General features: G+C 36.1%; 2 protein-coding genes across 3 annotated transcripts in view; both read left to right on the top strand.

The window, feature by feature from the left end:
* Window positions 1–16020, top strand: part of LOC140162938 (uncharacterized) — a 150683-nt gene that overhangs the window by 99124 nt on the left and 35539 nt on the right. The window lies entirely within an intron of this gene.
* LOC140161923 (E3 ubiquitin-protein ligase TRIM71-like) lies at window positions 2712–6402 on the top strand. The gene is made up of 2 exons (XM_072185218.1): window positions 2712–2966; window positions 4771–6402. Exons 1-2 carry the CDS (start codon window positions 2712–2714, stop codon window positions 6400–6402), a joined length of 1887 nt encoding a protein of 628 aa, XP_072041319.1.

Genomic DNA, 16020 nt, shown 5'->3' with positions numbered 1-16020 from the left:
TTAGGGTTATGGTTATAGTTAGACTTAGGGTTAGGTTTAGGAATAGCTTACACAAAATAATTACAGGAAGGATCAACCCGGTCCTGAACTGTCTGACTGAAGCTCACAGAGGTTTAACCCAGACAGGGGGAGTGTGCTGGGTCAGCATTGGTAAGTGCTCATGCCCGCCGTTTGCCCGGCATTTGGTTCTGGGTTCAATTCCTGATGGTGCAGCAACTTACTGGGGTATTGATTTGGGGGGGGGGAAGAAGTCTATATTGAATTGGGCAACATGGTGTAGATTCAATTCAGACTCCAGCTCTTGCCATGGCTCTTTAAAATGAACTATGAGAGTACTCTGTCCTTTGGAGGTGATATAAAGCAGTCGGTACCGTGCATGGAAAGTCATACTTCTCACTCCAAGATCCCAGTAGCTCTCAAACTGGATGTAAACGTTGGCCTTATGATGCGGATCACTTTCAATTTAGTCTTAAGATAAACTGCTTGGTGTGAACGAGACTTGTAACTTTGCATGCAGCCAGATCTCAAAATTAGCAATCGCAGTGCAAATGCAATTTGACTTCAGTGTGGTTTAATTTTTGGCATATGTAACATGGGATACTTGATGTATAATGACAGTTAAAACATTTTGCGCTTAAATATTTAATTGTTGTTAGGTAGATGAAATTCTTGTTAGAAAATTCATTGCATACAAGAGCTAGGTATAAAATAACACTTTACTTAATCTGCATATTAACAGTGGCAGCATCAGGAAGGGGGCTTCATTTGGGCTTCATGCTTCCCCCCCCCATCAGAACCAAAAAATCACTGCAAATCCCACTACTTTGGGCAAAAAATGCAAAATTTTAGGCATATTTTATGACCCCCTGATATCATAACCCCCCTGAATTCCTGGCGCTGCCACTGCCAATTTATATGCGGATAATTTCTGATGACTCGTTTCAGTTAGCCAATGAAGTGAAAGAATTGTAAAGGTGAATGGATAATATAAGTATCATCATTGACGTACAAGATATACAGTTATCATCATCAAAAGTGAGAAACGCACTGATTGAAGAACCGAGATGGTTTACATTGTTTAGGGATGATACCATACAACAGCTGAGCCAATGAAGGATAGCGTACTGTATAAGTGGTAATTTTTGCGTACAGTTATTTTCGCGATTTGGAGTTACAGAGACATTTTTGCAATTGTTATTTTCGCGATTGCCTAGTCTTGCCCTATACTTGCAATACATTATTACATATATTCGCGAGGTGTTAATTTCGCGGATGGAACTCCATTCGCGAAATCCGCGAAAATAAAACCCTCGCGAAAATTACTACTTATACAGTAACTAGTACAAGTACATAAGGTGCGCACCATTAGATTTCCAGGGGTATGGGAGTTTTTGAAAAAAAAACTTACGCCCACTAGTGAGACGAAAAAAAAAACTTTGCCCACTAGTGAGACGAAAACAAAAAAATTTGCCTCACTGATGAGTAAAAAAAAATTCCCCCACCCAACTTTGTATAAAGGTAAACATTAAAATTGAAAAATAAATACTTCGCTGCCAAAAAAAAAAAAAGACAACAGAAAAAAGGTTCAATGACGTCCTAGAAATGACTCAAAAGACCTCTTTGACTCCCCCCCCCAAGTAAGTAGGAAATGTTGAAAATTAAAAACTGAAAAATTAACTTTGACTGATATTTTAACTATTTTTTTACAAACGTATCAGACTTTTTGACCTCCCAACAAAAAGACTTTCATAGGACATTCAATCTTTGGTTTGTTCCCTAATGTTATAATGTTTATAATCGACGAAATGACCTTTGAAATTGTTGTCTACAAAACTCATACTCCACAGATTGATGTCAAAGTTTGACATATGATTTTGAAAGGTTTATGAATACGGAATTGTAACTTTTATTCACAGTTTCATATATTTAAAGATTGGGCTATGTTCATCTGAAAAAGCAGAAGTTTTGAATTCAACCAATAGAGGTTATCCACTTTACTCATGTGTGACTTCTAACAAAAGACGCTGATTCCCGTAGTATTCCTCATTCAAACAAATTCAATGCACGACCTCGGAGTTACCTGCATGACTTTGGCGAGCTATTTTGAAACAGTCATGGTTACACATGCAGGTGCTTCTTTTGAAAGTCCTAAACAAGGTATAGCCGTCGCTGATAGGATATGCAGCTTATAGAACATGGATAACCTCTATTTGGTTCCATGTTTTTCTGACATCCGGTTTCTTTTTGCTTGAGTTTATTGTTTAATGAACAAATTGATCAGGTAGCTAACTAGTTTATGCAGATACAATGTCACTTAAAAAGGTTATCATCAACAGGTTATCAATATATCAACATTATTTGTTTGCATACAGTTAGTAATATAATATTATCATAACAAATATATTACATTTTCAATAATTGGTGCCCATATGTACACAACCTGATGATGTTTTTACTTTGAAATATTTACAAGAATTACAAAAATAGTAAATTTAGCAAATAAGAAAGTGTATTGTTGGAGATGCTTTTATTCACTTGATAAAAGTAGATGAAAATATTTGAATTTAATTAATGGTTGTGGATATCAAGTATAAATTAAAAAGTAAATTTCTCAAATTCTGTAATGGTACAACATAGAAACACTGACTGATTGCCAAGTGGTGGTGCTACTTTTGCGTAAACGAAGCTGAATACGCCCTTTTTCTACCAACATGGCTGAAAGTCAACTTGCGGAAGCAATCCGTCGTGATCTTTTGGAATGTGGGATCTGTTTGCATCGATACAAGAAACCTAGGGGACTACCATGCCTCCATTGTTTCTGTCACAGCTGCTTGGAGAGTTACTGCAAAGGACAGAAGAATGTGTTGTGTCCGAACTGTAAAAGACCAACTGCAGTACCAAAAGAAGGAGTGTCTGGATTCCCTGCTCATTTCATCATCAACACTTTAAAAGATACACTGGACAAGGTAAATAAATAGCCAAAACATATCTTCTTAAAAGGAGGATTTCATGATCCTAGCATCCTCTTTTTATGACATTGTTCAGTAGATATCCACGAAAAAAGCTTATTCCCAAAATTTCAGTTGTTTCCGATTTTGCGTTTGCGAGTTATGCATGATTATGTGTATTACACTGCTCCATAGGCCACTGTTGTAATTTCATTCTGGTATACCAGAACAAAATTCAAATTTGACGACCTTTTTGCTAAACGAACTAATCTGCAAGAAATATTTGGTACATAAACATTATGTAGCCAGAGGTTTCCAGTGGTATAAAAATCTCAACTTTTTTTTTGGAAAAGTGGGGGATGAGGCTGTGGATCACTGAAATGCCCTTTTAAATATGTTACAAAAATATTTATCTTTTATACAAATCTAGACTATTCATAAGAATGGCCCAAATGTTATTCCACAACAGTCATAGCCTTTGATCGGAATTGATGGGGATGGCAAGAGGCGAAAACGCCATATATATGGGGGAAATTGGGTGTTTACCATAGATATAATCTGTCGGCACATTTAATTTGTGGATCAGAGGATGGTGGTCAGGACTAAAACAGAGAAAATGGTCCCCCCAGTTATGAGTTATACAACTTTGTAAAAATAACAGTCACATCGTTGGCAGGGGCAAGTATAAGCTGGACATATTTCTTTTAAATTTATATAATAGCTTAAAAGATTTGAATGTGTATTTTATAAAAGCTAAGTTTATTTGATTTTGGAGATTTTTTTTGAATGTATATTTGTGACCCCATCGGAAAAGCTCTCTAAAAGATAATAGAGAAAACATATGAAAACAAAAACAGATGGAAAATTTTGGACTATATTTGTGTGTGAGATGTCATTTTCAAGAAATTTAATTTTTTTTACATTTTCAATGACAACTGCCTTATTTTGATGTAACAGTCATATTTTTTCTCTTGCGTTATTTTTGCATTTTTAACTACTTTATGTGAAAATCTCAATTTTAGCCATGAGAAAGATGCCAAATTTGGCAGCTATGCTTATCTGCATGAGTCAGATTATGATACAAAGAGCAAAATAAACTTGAACCCATATTGTAAGATTTACTCACAATGACAGCACCTTGTCTTTTTCTCAAATTCATGTGATGGCAAATACCATCTGACCATGTGAATAACAGAGCCTGAAGTTCACAAATTGTTACAAAATCTTGGATTTTGGATCCTGAAGTATATAAGCCATATACCGTACTGACGCGAGTATAGTCCCACCTTCGAGTAAAGTCCCACCCCCAAATTTTCGAAAAATTTCAGAAATTTAAAAAAAAAAAAAAAAAAATTCCAAATTTTCAAAGATGCATTCAAATTCAATGCATTTTGAAATCATTAATAGAGTATGACATGAATACAAATTATCAATTTTCATATTAAAAATACAAAACATCTTGAATTTTTTTTTTTTTTTTTTTTTTTTTTTTTTTTTTAACCATGAATTATTTTAGCATTTAGGTTAGGTCCAGGGACACTCCAAAGCAGAAAAAATAAATAATTTTTTTTTTTTTTTTTTTTTTTTTTTTTGAAATTCGAGTATAGTCCCACCGCCCAATTTTGAAAAATGTTCACCCCGGGGTGGGACTATACTCGAGTCAGTACGGTATTATAAGCCATTATATGAATGGCAACTGTCAGGCACACATAATAATGGAGAATTCATGGAGAAGTATGTCAAGACAGTTTTATAGGAATCTCTGAGTATACCACTTGAAAACAGTTGTAACCTGAAATTTGTAACAATGTTTTTGTTGTAGGCAAAAGGAGCTGTGCAAGATGCCGGCTGTGGGAACTGCAACCTGAAGAAAGCCACATCCTACTGTATGGACTGCAAGGAATTCTTCTGCCAAACATGCAACGCTACACACAATGCCCTCAAAACCCACAAAGACCACCAGGTTGTAAGCATTGAAGATGTTCGCTCCGGGAAGGTTATGCTACCAGTGACTGCATCTGAAGATCAGAAGTGTAAGGATCATGATGGCGAAACAAAGAAGTTCTACTGTGAGACCTGTGGGAAGCTTGTCTGTAGAGACTGCATCATGCTTGGTCACTGTCAACACCAGGTCATTAGCTTGGAAGAAGCATCAGAGAAACAGGTTGCAAAGCTGAAAGATCTCTCAAAAGGAAGTGAAGATCTGAGGAAAGAGTGCAAAGTTGCCATCAAGAAAACAGAAGATGTAGAGAAGAGTCTTGCTGCTGCCTCCAAAGAAGTCAAGAAGAACCTAGAAAGGGTCAGGAATGAGTACTACAAGCAGGTTGATGCCATCTTAAAGAAACATGAGGTTGATGCCAGGTCAGTGGAGGTCAAGAATGCCAAGGAGCTAGGTCACATCAAGGAAACTCTTCAGACAACATTGGCTAAACTTGAAAGTGCCTGTGATCTTGCTACTAGAGTCACACAGACAGGATCCGATTACGACATCACATCAGTCTTCCCTACCTTGTCAGCAAGTCTTGAGGAGATGAATGAGATGACCAAGCCTGAAGCTGCATCAGTGTCACTGGGATATGTTGAGTTCAGAGCACCTGATACAGTTGATATTCCCGATGTATTTAGTGTGTTATCGATCAAGCCACAGACCTTAGTACTCAAGCCTGGAGACAAATGGGTGCAGAGTGGACAGTTTAGTACCAGGCCTGGATTGCGGTACCCATGGGGAATTGCAGTCAACAAAGATGGTGATATTGCTGTGACAAATGGACACAACAAAACTTGCAAAGTTTTCTCAAAGGATGGTAAAGTCAAGTACACATTCCAAGGCCCTTTTGATGTAGATGTTTATAAAATTGCCTCCACTGCAGACAACAAGTACATCCTCCCTGGCAAAGGTAAGATTCTGTTTTATGATAGCCAAGGCAAAAGGTTGAACTATCCAAAGGCATCTACCTATGATAATGACAATGAACCATGCAACCCTTTTGCTTTTGCTGTAGACACAACAGGCATGATTGTAGCAGGATTAATGGGCAGCACAATCTCTATTCATCATGGAAATGGCCAGTTCATATCCAAGTTTAAAGCTCCATCACAACCACGCTGGCTTGCTATCACTGCAAAGGGAGATATTGCAGTTTCTTCCTACGATGATAAAACCATACGACTGATGGATTACTCTGGTAACAATGTCAGAGTAGTGCAGCCTCCAGAAGAAGTCACTGAGTGGAAGCCTCACGGTGTCTGCTGTAGTAAGCATGGCGAGATATTTGTTGTGAATTGTGGCAACCCTAAAGCTGTATATCGGTATACAGCAGATGGTGATCAGTATCTAGGATGTGTCATCACAGGACTTAATTACCCAATGGGTATTGCTATCTCAGAAGATGGACAGCAACTGTTTCTTGTAGAACACCTTCAGCATTCAGTGAAGATATTCCAAAGACAATAACTGGCTGTTGATATCCCTACAGGCAGGCCCGTACGCAGGATTTTTTTGGGGGTGCCGATTTTGAAAAAGTGGACTTTTTTTCCAAGGGGGGCAATTTTGTGAAAAGTGGACTTTCTTCCCCAAATTTGGACCTTTTTTGACCAAAAAACCTGATTTTTTGCTTGCTACACTGGCAAATTCTAAAATGTTGGGACTTTTTGTATACTTTTGCCAATTTGGGGAGGTGCGGTCACCCCCCCTGCGTACGGGCCTGCCTATGGTCTGCTATCTTAACGAATGGACAGTTATTTGCAGAAAAAAAGAAGGCGCTTGTCACACTGTTGGCTTGAAAGGACGTTAGCGAAGACCAACCATTACTAACTATCTTCATTAGATAGCAAATGAAGTTATTTGCTGGTGACAATATTGAGATGGGAAACTAACACTAATTTTGTACCACACATAAGTTCACCATTACCAAGCAGCATATGCCAATGATATTATGATCAAAATTTGTGAAAAATTTTCTTTAAAAATTGAGAGATCATGGAAATGGCCAGTTCATATCCAAGTTTAAAGCTCCATCACAACCATATACTGGCTTGCTATCACTGCAAAGGGAGATATTGTAGTTTCTTCAGATGATGATAAAACCCTACGACTGATGGATTACTCTGGTAACAATGTCAGAGTAGTGCAGCCTCCTCAACAAGTCACTGAGTGGAGACCTTACTCTGCCTGCTGTAGCAAGCAAGGTGAGATATTTGTAGTGAATCATGGTAAACCTGAAGCTGTATATCGGTACACAGCAGATGGTGATCAGTATCTGGGATGTGTCATCACAGGACTTGGTGATGCACAAGGTATTGCTATCTCAGAGGATGGACACCAACTATTTGTAGCAGAATGCAGTCAGTGTGCAGTGAAGATATTCCAAAGACAATAACTGGCTTTTGATATCCCTACATGTACTGCTCTGCTATCTTAGAAAATGGACAGCGCAATACTTTACATTTGCAGCTGAATATATGAATCAAAATGATTGTAACGAAGACATTCCAAATACTTTGTTTAATATCAAGAAACCAGATTTATTCCATTTGTGGACCTGAAAATGAGTAGTGAACTTGAACCAGGCCCGTACGCAGGATTTTTTTTGGGGGGGGGGGTGCTGATCTTGAAAAAGTGGACTTTTTTCCAACGGGGGGCGATTTTATGAAAAGTGGACTTTTCCCTCAAATTTGGACCTTTTTGACCAAAAAACTGTAAAAACCTGATTTTTTTGCTTGCTACGCTCGCAAATTCTTTAATTTTGGGACTTTTTGTATACTTTTGCAAATTTGGGGAGGTGCAGTCGCACCCCCCCCCTCGTGCGGGCCTGACTTGAACATTTTTGGTGTCTTTCCTTATTTATTAAATGAAAATTATGTTATGATTTTTTAAACCACTTATTATTTTTTTATTAAAAATTTCTGGGAAGTTAACTTTTAGTTGTCCCATACCATGAATTCATATTATTGGCAGATGTTTGTAAGACATTGAGAAGCTGGAAATCATTTTAACTCACCCTGTTTCTGAAATCATGATAACAATATGTGCAGAATTCATTAGATAGCTTTATGTCTCATTTATTAAGAATCTGAGGAGCAATATTCTATCAAGCACTTCTTATACATAAGCTTTAACTTTACTTAACTTTCCTATCAAGCACATTCTATTATAAGCTTTACCTTTACATAACCTTTGCCCTTTCTACAGCCCCATTCCTAACATCTCATTATTATCCTCTGTATGAAATCTAACAAGATTTTTACAAGCAGATTAAGATGCTGTCACACATGAATTTGTCGCAGCGCAGATGGCGCTTGTCACACTGTTGACTGGAAAGGATGTTAGCGAAGACCAACTGTTACCAACTATCTTCATTAGATAGCAAATTGAAGTTATTTGGTAGTGACAATATTGAGATGAGAAACTGAAACTAATTTTGTACCCCAAATTATGTTCACTTATTCTAAGCACAGAGAAGCCACTTTTCAGGAAATTTCCTGAGTTGAGGAAATTTAGAAGAAAATTTACCAATTTCAGGAAAACTTTTTCTCTATCTTTCCTGTGCAAAAAGATAAGGAAAATGCATTTTCAGGATTTTCCATGGTTTTTCAGGAAATTTTGACACCACCAAGTGGCATTTATGTAAGCAGCATAGGACAATGAGATAATGATAAAAAAATTTAAAAGTGGTAATTTTTGCGGATATAGTTTTTCATGCCTTGTCAATTGTCAACTGTTTTGCTTGTTTTCAAATTTGTGATTCAGTATTTGTGACACGATCAATAGAAATGAATCGGATGTCGCTAATATTGATTTTGAGATATTGGCAAAGAAAGTGTTTAAATTCTTTTGTTTTATATTGTTTTCAGCGATTGATAAATTGATGTAACTTCACATCACATCATTTTCGACCAGAGTCGATATGTGACTCATTCCCATTGATCATGTCACATTTGATGTCACATTTAATCTGCAAGAAATTATTTGTACATAAACATTATGTAGTCAGAGGTTTCCAGTGGTATAGAGATCTCAACTTTTTGAGAAAAGTGGGGAGATGAGGCTCTGGATCACAAACACAAAAGGCCCCTTTAACTTGTAAATTATTAAAAAATTGTCAAAAGAATTGTATTATGGAAAATCATGTGTTAGTTGTATAAGTTTTTCTTATTATAATGATAATAACTTTTTAATAAAAAAATCAACTGCTGTAACTTTAAATGTATTCAAATCAATGTAGATAACTTGAACATAATTTATAATGCTATAAGTTTGAATTTAGCAGTCAATAGTACTAATAATAATTGTATAATTTCTGTAAAATAATGTATTTTTTGTAAAGGTTTTCTTCAGAGTGAGATGAAAAATGAGCAAATTAAGTGAAATCATATTATTCCACACAATAGTACTTTGTAAATAGCAGTATCAATTAGTATCATGTCAAATGTAAAAATATAAATATTATAAATGTAAGTAAATGTCTGATTTCTTTATTGACATAAATTGATATCATTAAACAATATTTGTATAACTTGGACTTTAAGTTTCAAAAGTTTGTTACTCTCCCATGTGTGATGTTTTTGTCTGCAATGTTTCCTTATCAGACATAGCGATGTTACCCATTGGCTTCATTGTGTTAGAAATTTTGTCAACTATAAATTTTTATAGAAATTTTGGAGATGTTATCCAAGAATTAAAAATAAAATGTGACACGATCAAGGGAAATGTCGCTAATATTAATTTTGAGATATTGGCAAAGAAAGTGTTCAAATTCTTTTGTTTTATATTGTTTTCAGCGATTGATAAATTGACATAACTTTGCAAAGAAAAGTCGTATCAACATGGAGTTTTCAGTTTTAGAAAGCTCTAATTGTCCTCTTTAGAAACATATTCCCCTTGATCATGTCACAAATTTGGAAAGAAATACTGAAGTAGACTAAATTTCACACAAGTCATGTTCAGCCAGGCCCGTAGCCCAGTCCCCCCCCAAATTTGTAAAAGTATACAAAAAGTCAAAAAATTTAAGAATTTGCGAGCGTAGCGAATTTTTTTGATTTTTAAAGCTTTTTTGGTCCAAAAAGGTCTAAATTTGGGGAAGAAAGTCCACTTTTGACAGAATTGCCCCCCCCCCCTTGGAAAAAATTCCACTTTTTCAAAATCAGCACCCCCCCACAAAAAAATCCTGGCTACGGGCCTGTGTCCAGCACATGGGTGATATCCATGGTCAGAGATACGACCCTACCCATCTCCCATTACTCTAACGTTTGAGGAACACTTTCTTTCTCTGCAATTTCATTCACAGGAACAAAATGTGAGATAGAAAGTTAAGTATTGTCAGCCTGCTACGCTAATTGCCTAAGTGGTTTTTTTTTGTTGTAATTTTGAGAACCAAGAACAAAATGTGGTTCAAGCATGCATCATTTACGTAATCAACCTAAATTCTTTCGGATTATTCCTTTTCATTTGCATCATTATCATTTGTTCTTGTGCAAAGATTGGTGAATAAATATGTTTCAATGCATACTTGAACCATATTTTGTACTTTGTTCTCAAAATTACAAAAAAAGACTTAGGCAATTAGCGTAGCAGGCTGACAAATACGCAATCATGACTTGGTGAGGTTATACCTGTGTATCAATTGTGAACACAGGTAGTCCAGTGGTATAACTCTTGACTGTGAGGTCCAGGGTTCAAACCTTGCTGAGTACTGATTTTGTTCTGCTCTGCTCGAGTATCATAAAGTCATTTAGATCATAATTTTGTGGGCTTGCATAGTTGCATCAATTATATCCGATCCTTGCATATATTAGTTGTGTCTCACACCCGGGGGGGTCACTCCCATTGTGGCCTGTACACCATCCGCGATAATAAAAACGTGTAAAAAGGGTAGTTTTTCGTCGTGGGTAGGTACGATACGCGCGTACACCCTGTTTAGGGTGTCAAAAACATGAAAAATTGGAAAAAGGGTAGCAAAATTGCAATTGCTAATACGCGGAAATGAAATTTAGGGTATAAAATTTGTGAAAACAGGCGCGTGTTACCTGTTTAGGGTATCGTTTTAGCCAAGGGTTAAATCCTTGTTTAGGGTGCTTTTCAAAAGTTGATTATCACGGATGGTGTACAGGCCACAATGGAATGAATTGACAGGTCTCACACTGCCTTATGCCCTGCCAGGCTGGAGCTGCCTCCTTTCTTCATTCGGAACAAAATGTAACAGTTTTACAAATATCTATTAACTCTAAAATGCAAAACATTCAATTCATTTCCTTGTCTTTGACTTTGGTCTTACCATTTGTTATGGTTATTAGGTCACATCATAGAAATTCTGTGAAATCTTCATGTGAGAAATAGCGAGAAAAATTACCAACAGTTCAGTAACCTCTGGACAAAATTCTATTTTGATTCCAATCAATCTAAAATAGACACTATATGTTTGCAGCACAAAATGTTCATGACATGAAAAGGACAGCCATTATTATTGTGGCATGGATTTTGACCTAGGTAGAGGCAGTAACATAGCAAGGATATTTTGTGTGAGGGTGCCACAGTGCAAAGCCACATTTTATTCCCCATTTGTCAATTTTCATCCCTGAAACATTTGGGTAATTCCCCCCCCCAGGTCCCCCTAGTCTCCCCCAAGTACCATAACCTATTCAAAGACATTGCAGAATTTGCAGCATTAGTAAAAATATTGGATTTCAATTATTCAACATATCATTTTTTATTAACTTATTCTAATGGCTAGGTATATCGAAATACCATGGCTTGGTATGTATCACTTTGGGACACCCTGTATCTCAAAACATTTGATGAGCCCAGTGAAATTCCATGGACAGGAAAACTTGCTTTACAGTATTTGTTTGTGGTTTGTTTGTATGTTACATGATCATTACCCAATACAGATACCAAACATTCTTGGTCCATTATTTCTTCATTGCAATTTCGTGTCAGCAGTAAGTGCTTTAACATATAATTTTGCTACAGTTTAGCTTTAATATATAAAATGATAAACCTAATTTAATTGTCTTACATTTGACATCTCTTTTAGATGTTGCGTTGGACATAAATGATGCAATGTTAACAGGAATTTTATTTTAAAATTATCAAATTGGACGCCTACACAAAGTATGAAGATTGTGAAATTAACTTGTTTTGGAATTATGACATTTAACTCCGTTTACCTATTTACCTCGGTCGACACATCCCTTAATGGCTGTCTACCACATTCAGGAACGCCTCCATACCTACCCATAATTACTTCCTAATTGGTGAATTAACTCTATCAACTCAGCCACGCAACCTTCAAGTTCACATACTAGTGTAGGATATCATGTTGTGTGAGAGATGATGATATGATGTGACAGGAGGGAGAGTGGACATCATCTCTACCACAGTCCAACAAGTGTCACTCATTCAGTCTGTAAGTAGGATGTTGCATTGTGTAGGAGATTTTAATCTTAAAAGATGCGATATGATAGGGGAAAATGGAGTAATTTTAGTGGACATCTCTACTACAGTCCAACAAGTGTCACTTATTTTAAAGAAGTGTAAGATGTCACATTGCGTGAGAGAGAATGTGATATGGAGCAGTGTACATCGTCTCTACTACAGTCCAACAAGTGAAAATCATACCTACTAAACTATATCTGTATATTGACAAGAAACCCCGGCAAGAAACATCTTTCACTATAGACTCAAACACAGAACAAAATGGTTAAATTACTTGCAAGATTCATTACTGCAGTTAGAAAGAAATTAACACTGGGATTATTTAAGTTTAGCTTAGTTAAATTTTTCATGCAAGTGATTCTATGGGCAGGAAAGGTCCACAATTTGGAAATTTTGCACCCCCCAAAGAAAAAAATCCTGCATGCAGGCCTGGTGCCATCACAGCACTCATCAATGGTTTGATAAATGTCCATAAGTAGGTCATGACTAATAACTGTTACACAATGAAATGTACAAATTGACAAAGATAAGCTTGCAATGAGTGTAGCCCTATTTTGCTCTGACAGTGTCCCATTCAACAAGTATTCCTTAGCTTATACATGTACATGTTTTAATAAACGCCTTTGGGAATATGGTATATAAGTGTGATGGTGAGCAATGAATGATGAGATACAAGATGACATCATCATTAAGGTTAGCAACTATTTTAAACTGTTGCGATTTGGTAGTTCACAGCATCTTGCGAATGGTAGTGAGTTTTGGCAAAAATTGCTTTGATCATTTTATAGCGAGCGTGTAGAAGAATTCAAATATCACAGACATACTTTTGTAGGTCCTGTGGTTCTTGAGTTATGTTGTAATGAGGGCTGAAACAACAACACTTTTCTAAAAGGTACATAACTCATTAACAACAATAAATCAAGCAAGTTTTCAAAGTATATGATTTGTAGAATGAACTTTTGCAAAACATCAAAGCATTATTTTTCAATAATATATTGATTTAGATAATGGAAATTGGTTTTTGGTTGCTTCGACCAACAATACCTCATCTACCTTTTAATGCTTTCATTCATTCCATGTAGGGTTTATGAAAAACAGTGGCATAGCCGAGGGACAGCTCCTTCCCCATGGAACATCTCCACCCCCGCCCACCCCTGGATATTGGCCACCTATATATTTTAATTTTTAATTTTTAGGAATTATTAGAAAAGAGACACATTGGCCCTCTCTGGAAACATCCTGCCACAAACATTTTGTTATTGTTATCATTCTTCTATGAACTTCTTATTTGAAACTAAAAAATCATTGCTTTTGTTTGTTTGTTTTTATTTTCCTTTTTAGGCAAAAGAAAATCATTACAACTTTTCTAAAAAGGCATTTTTATAGACAATACCGGGACAATACAGCTCAAAATGATTACCATGCTTGTAAGTCCTTCATTCAGACAAATAATCAGAATATACACGCATTGTAGTTGATGACATCGTCTATTGTCGCAAATTGAATCATCAGTACCATAACCTGCAGGGTCTTGTCCTAGTAATACCCAGGATGATATGATACGAGTCTCATCAGCATCTTGGCTAGGAGGAGGAGTCATTATCACCTTGGTGTAATTGAAATTGTATGCCTCGGTTAACGTATGTCTTGCTAGAAGGGTGAGAGGTGATCTTCACTATTAAAGGGGGTGTTTCTAAGGATTTTAGTCTGCCCATAGATTTTAAAAATCTATGGTTTTTCCACATTTTGCAATTTCACCAAAATAAATTGGCCCAATTACTAATTAAATGCATCTGTTTTGTTATTATTTTTATTATTATTTTCTTTCAATTCCTCTGGGCCAATTTCTCAACGAGATGGGCCGATTTTGGGATGTATTGCCAAAGCAGGGATATAAATATGATATCGATGACCTGCTGTGGTCAAGTCCCAGTTTTTATGATCATTATGTTAAAATGTGGCCAAAAATTGTCCTATGTTAAAAGAGAAGTTCATATGGTCCACTGTTTTTAGTGAAAATGTTGAAAAAGTCCTCACTTTAAGGCTAGATTACCCATTCAGTAAGATGTAAGTGCTTATTTTTCAAAAACAGTCCACAATTTGGAAGTCCTGCCCCTTAATCATGGATATGAGCCTGGCTACGATGGACAAAAGGAAAATCAAATTCAGAATACCGGTAACAAAGTTTACTTATGAACTGACTTGACCGTAACTGCATTGTAAATTTGAATTTTGCTCATCCATTTTATTACATTCCTTTTTCATTTACAAAATATTATATAACTATTTGACACAGTTCATATCTCTCCAGAGATGTTTGTCAAAAGACTCGGCAGACTTTTCCCCTCAAAGTATTTATTCAAGTAAAGTCGACTGAGCAATATAGCTATCATATTTGCTGTTTGCTTTGAAATATTATCTTTTAACTCTCTCCATGCTGGTGTCGACTGCAGACGACAAGTTTCAAATTTTTTGTAAAAATTCAAAAATTCTAGAATTGTATATTTTCATGACCATATTTGGAATCAGCATGAAAAATGCATTAAAATGAGTACAAACAAGCCTGGTGTTGGTTCAGTGGTTTTTGAGATAGCTCTTGACATTTTGAGAAAATAATGTCAACACTTTGGATTTTTTACGTTGAAGCCTATAGCATTAACACAACCTAGTCAGGAACTTGAGTTACAGGGAGACGGGTTAGTCAACATGAAGTAGGGTGGATTTTTTTCAATGACTGAATGTGTTGATGATAGGAAGTATGAAACCTTACTTAACATGCTTAAACTCATGAGGATTATGATGTAGAATTATTGGAATAAGATACTGGTTTGAATATGTATTGAATGGTATGAGATACTAGTATTCACCCCCAGTTGTATTATTTGAATAGTATGCAATACTAGTATTTAAAATCCAGTTGTAGTATTTGAATGGTATGAGATACTAGTATTCACATCGAGTTGTAGTATTCGAATGGTATGCCATAGTAGTATTCACCATCCAGTTGTAGTATTCGAATGGTATGAGATACTAGTATTCACCACTTTTGAATGCTATGAGATACTAGTATTTGACACCTAATTGTATTATTCCTTACAGGTTGTTTTGGAAGTCGATTTCTAAAGTAGTGTTCAAAATGCAGCGATTATGTTTACACACAAATGAAGTAGTGTAACTGGGGTCTTAGTCTCTGGACGAGGCAAGCCAGGGACAAAATTTGATAACTTTGGGAGAAATCTTTAGTGGTTAGAATTTAGGATTAGCTCTGTCTAATTATGAACACATACTTACAAATAGCTTTCTTTCTTTCTTTCTTTCTTTCTTTCTTTCTTTTTCTTTCCTTCTATTCTTCCTTCCTTCCTTCTATCCTTCTTTCATTCCTTTATTCCATTTTCCTTCTCCATATTCTTTCCCACTTGTCCGTCCCTTTCATTTATCCTTTATGTGTGTCACTTTCTGATTTTCAGTTTACGTAAGAATCAGAAAGACTGAATGTAATATTCTCCACAGTTATGACATAATAATTGCAGTTACAATAAAGTAAAGGTTCAGCTCTTTGCTTCTTGGATTTTCAAAAGCAATCCACAAAATAGCCCAACCATATTCTGTCACTTTACATCAAGCAAACCCCACTGCATC

This window comes from Amphiura filiformis, chromosome 10, assembly GCF_039555335.1.
Source record: "Amphiura filiformis chromosome 10, Afil_fr2py, whole genome shotgun sequence".
Taxonomy (NCBI): domain Eukaryota; kingdom Metazoa; phylum Echinodermata; class Ophiuroidea; order Amphilepidida; family Amphiuridae; genus Amphiura; species Amphiura filiformis.
Note: the sequence above shows the minus strand (reverse complement) of the source record. Positions and strands in the feature narration are given on the sequence as shown.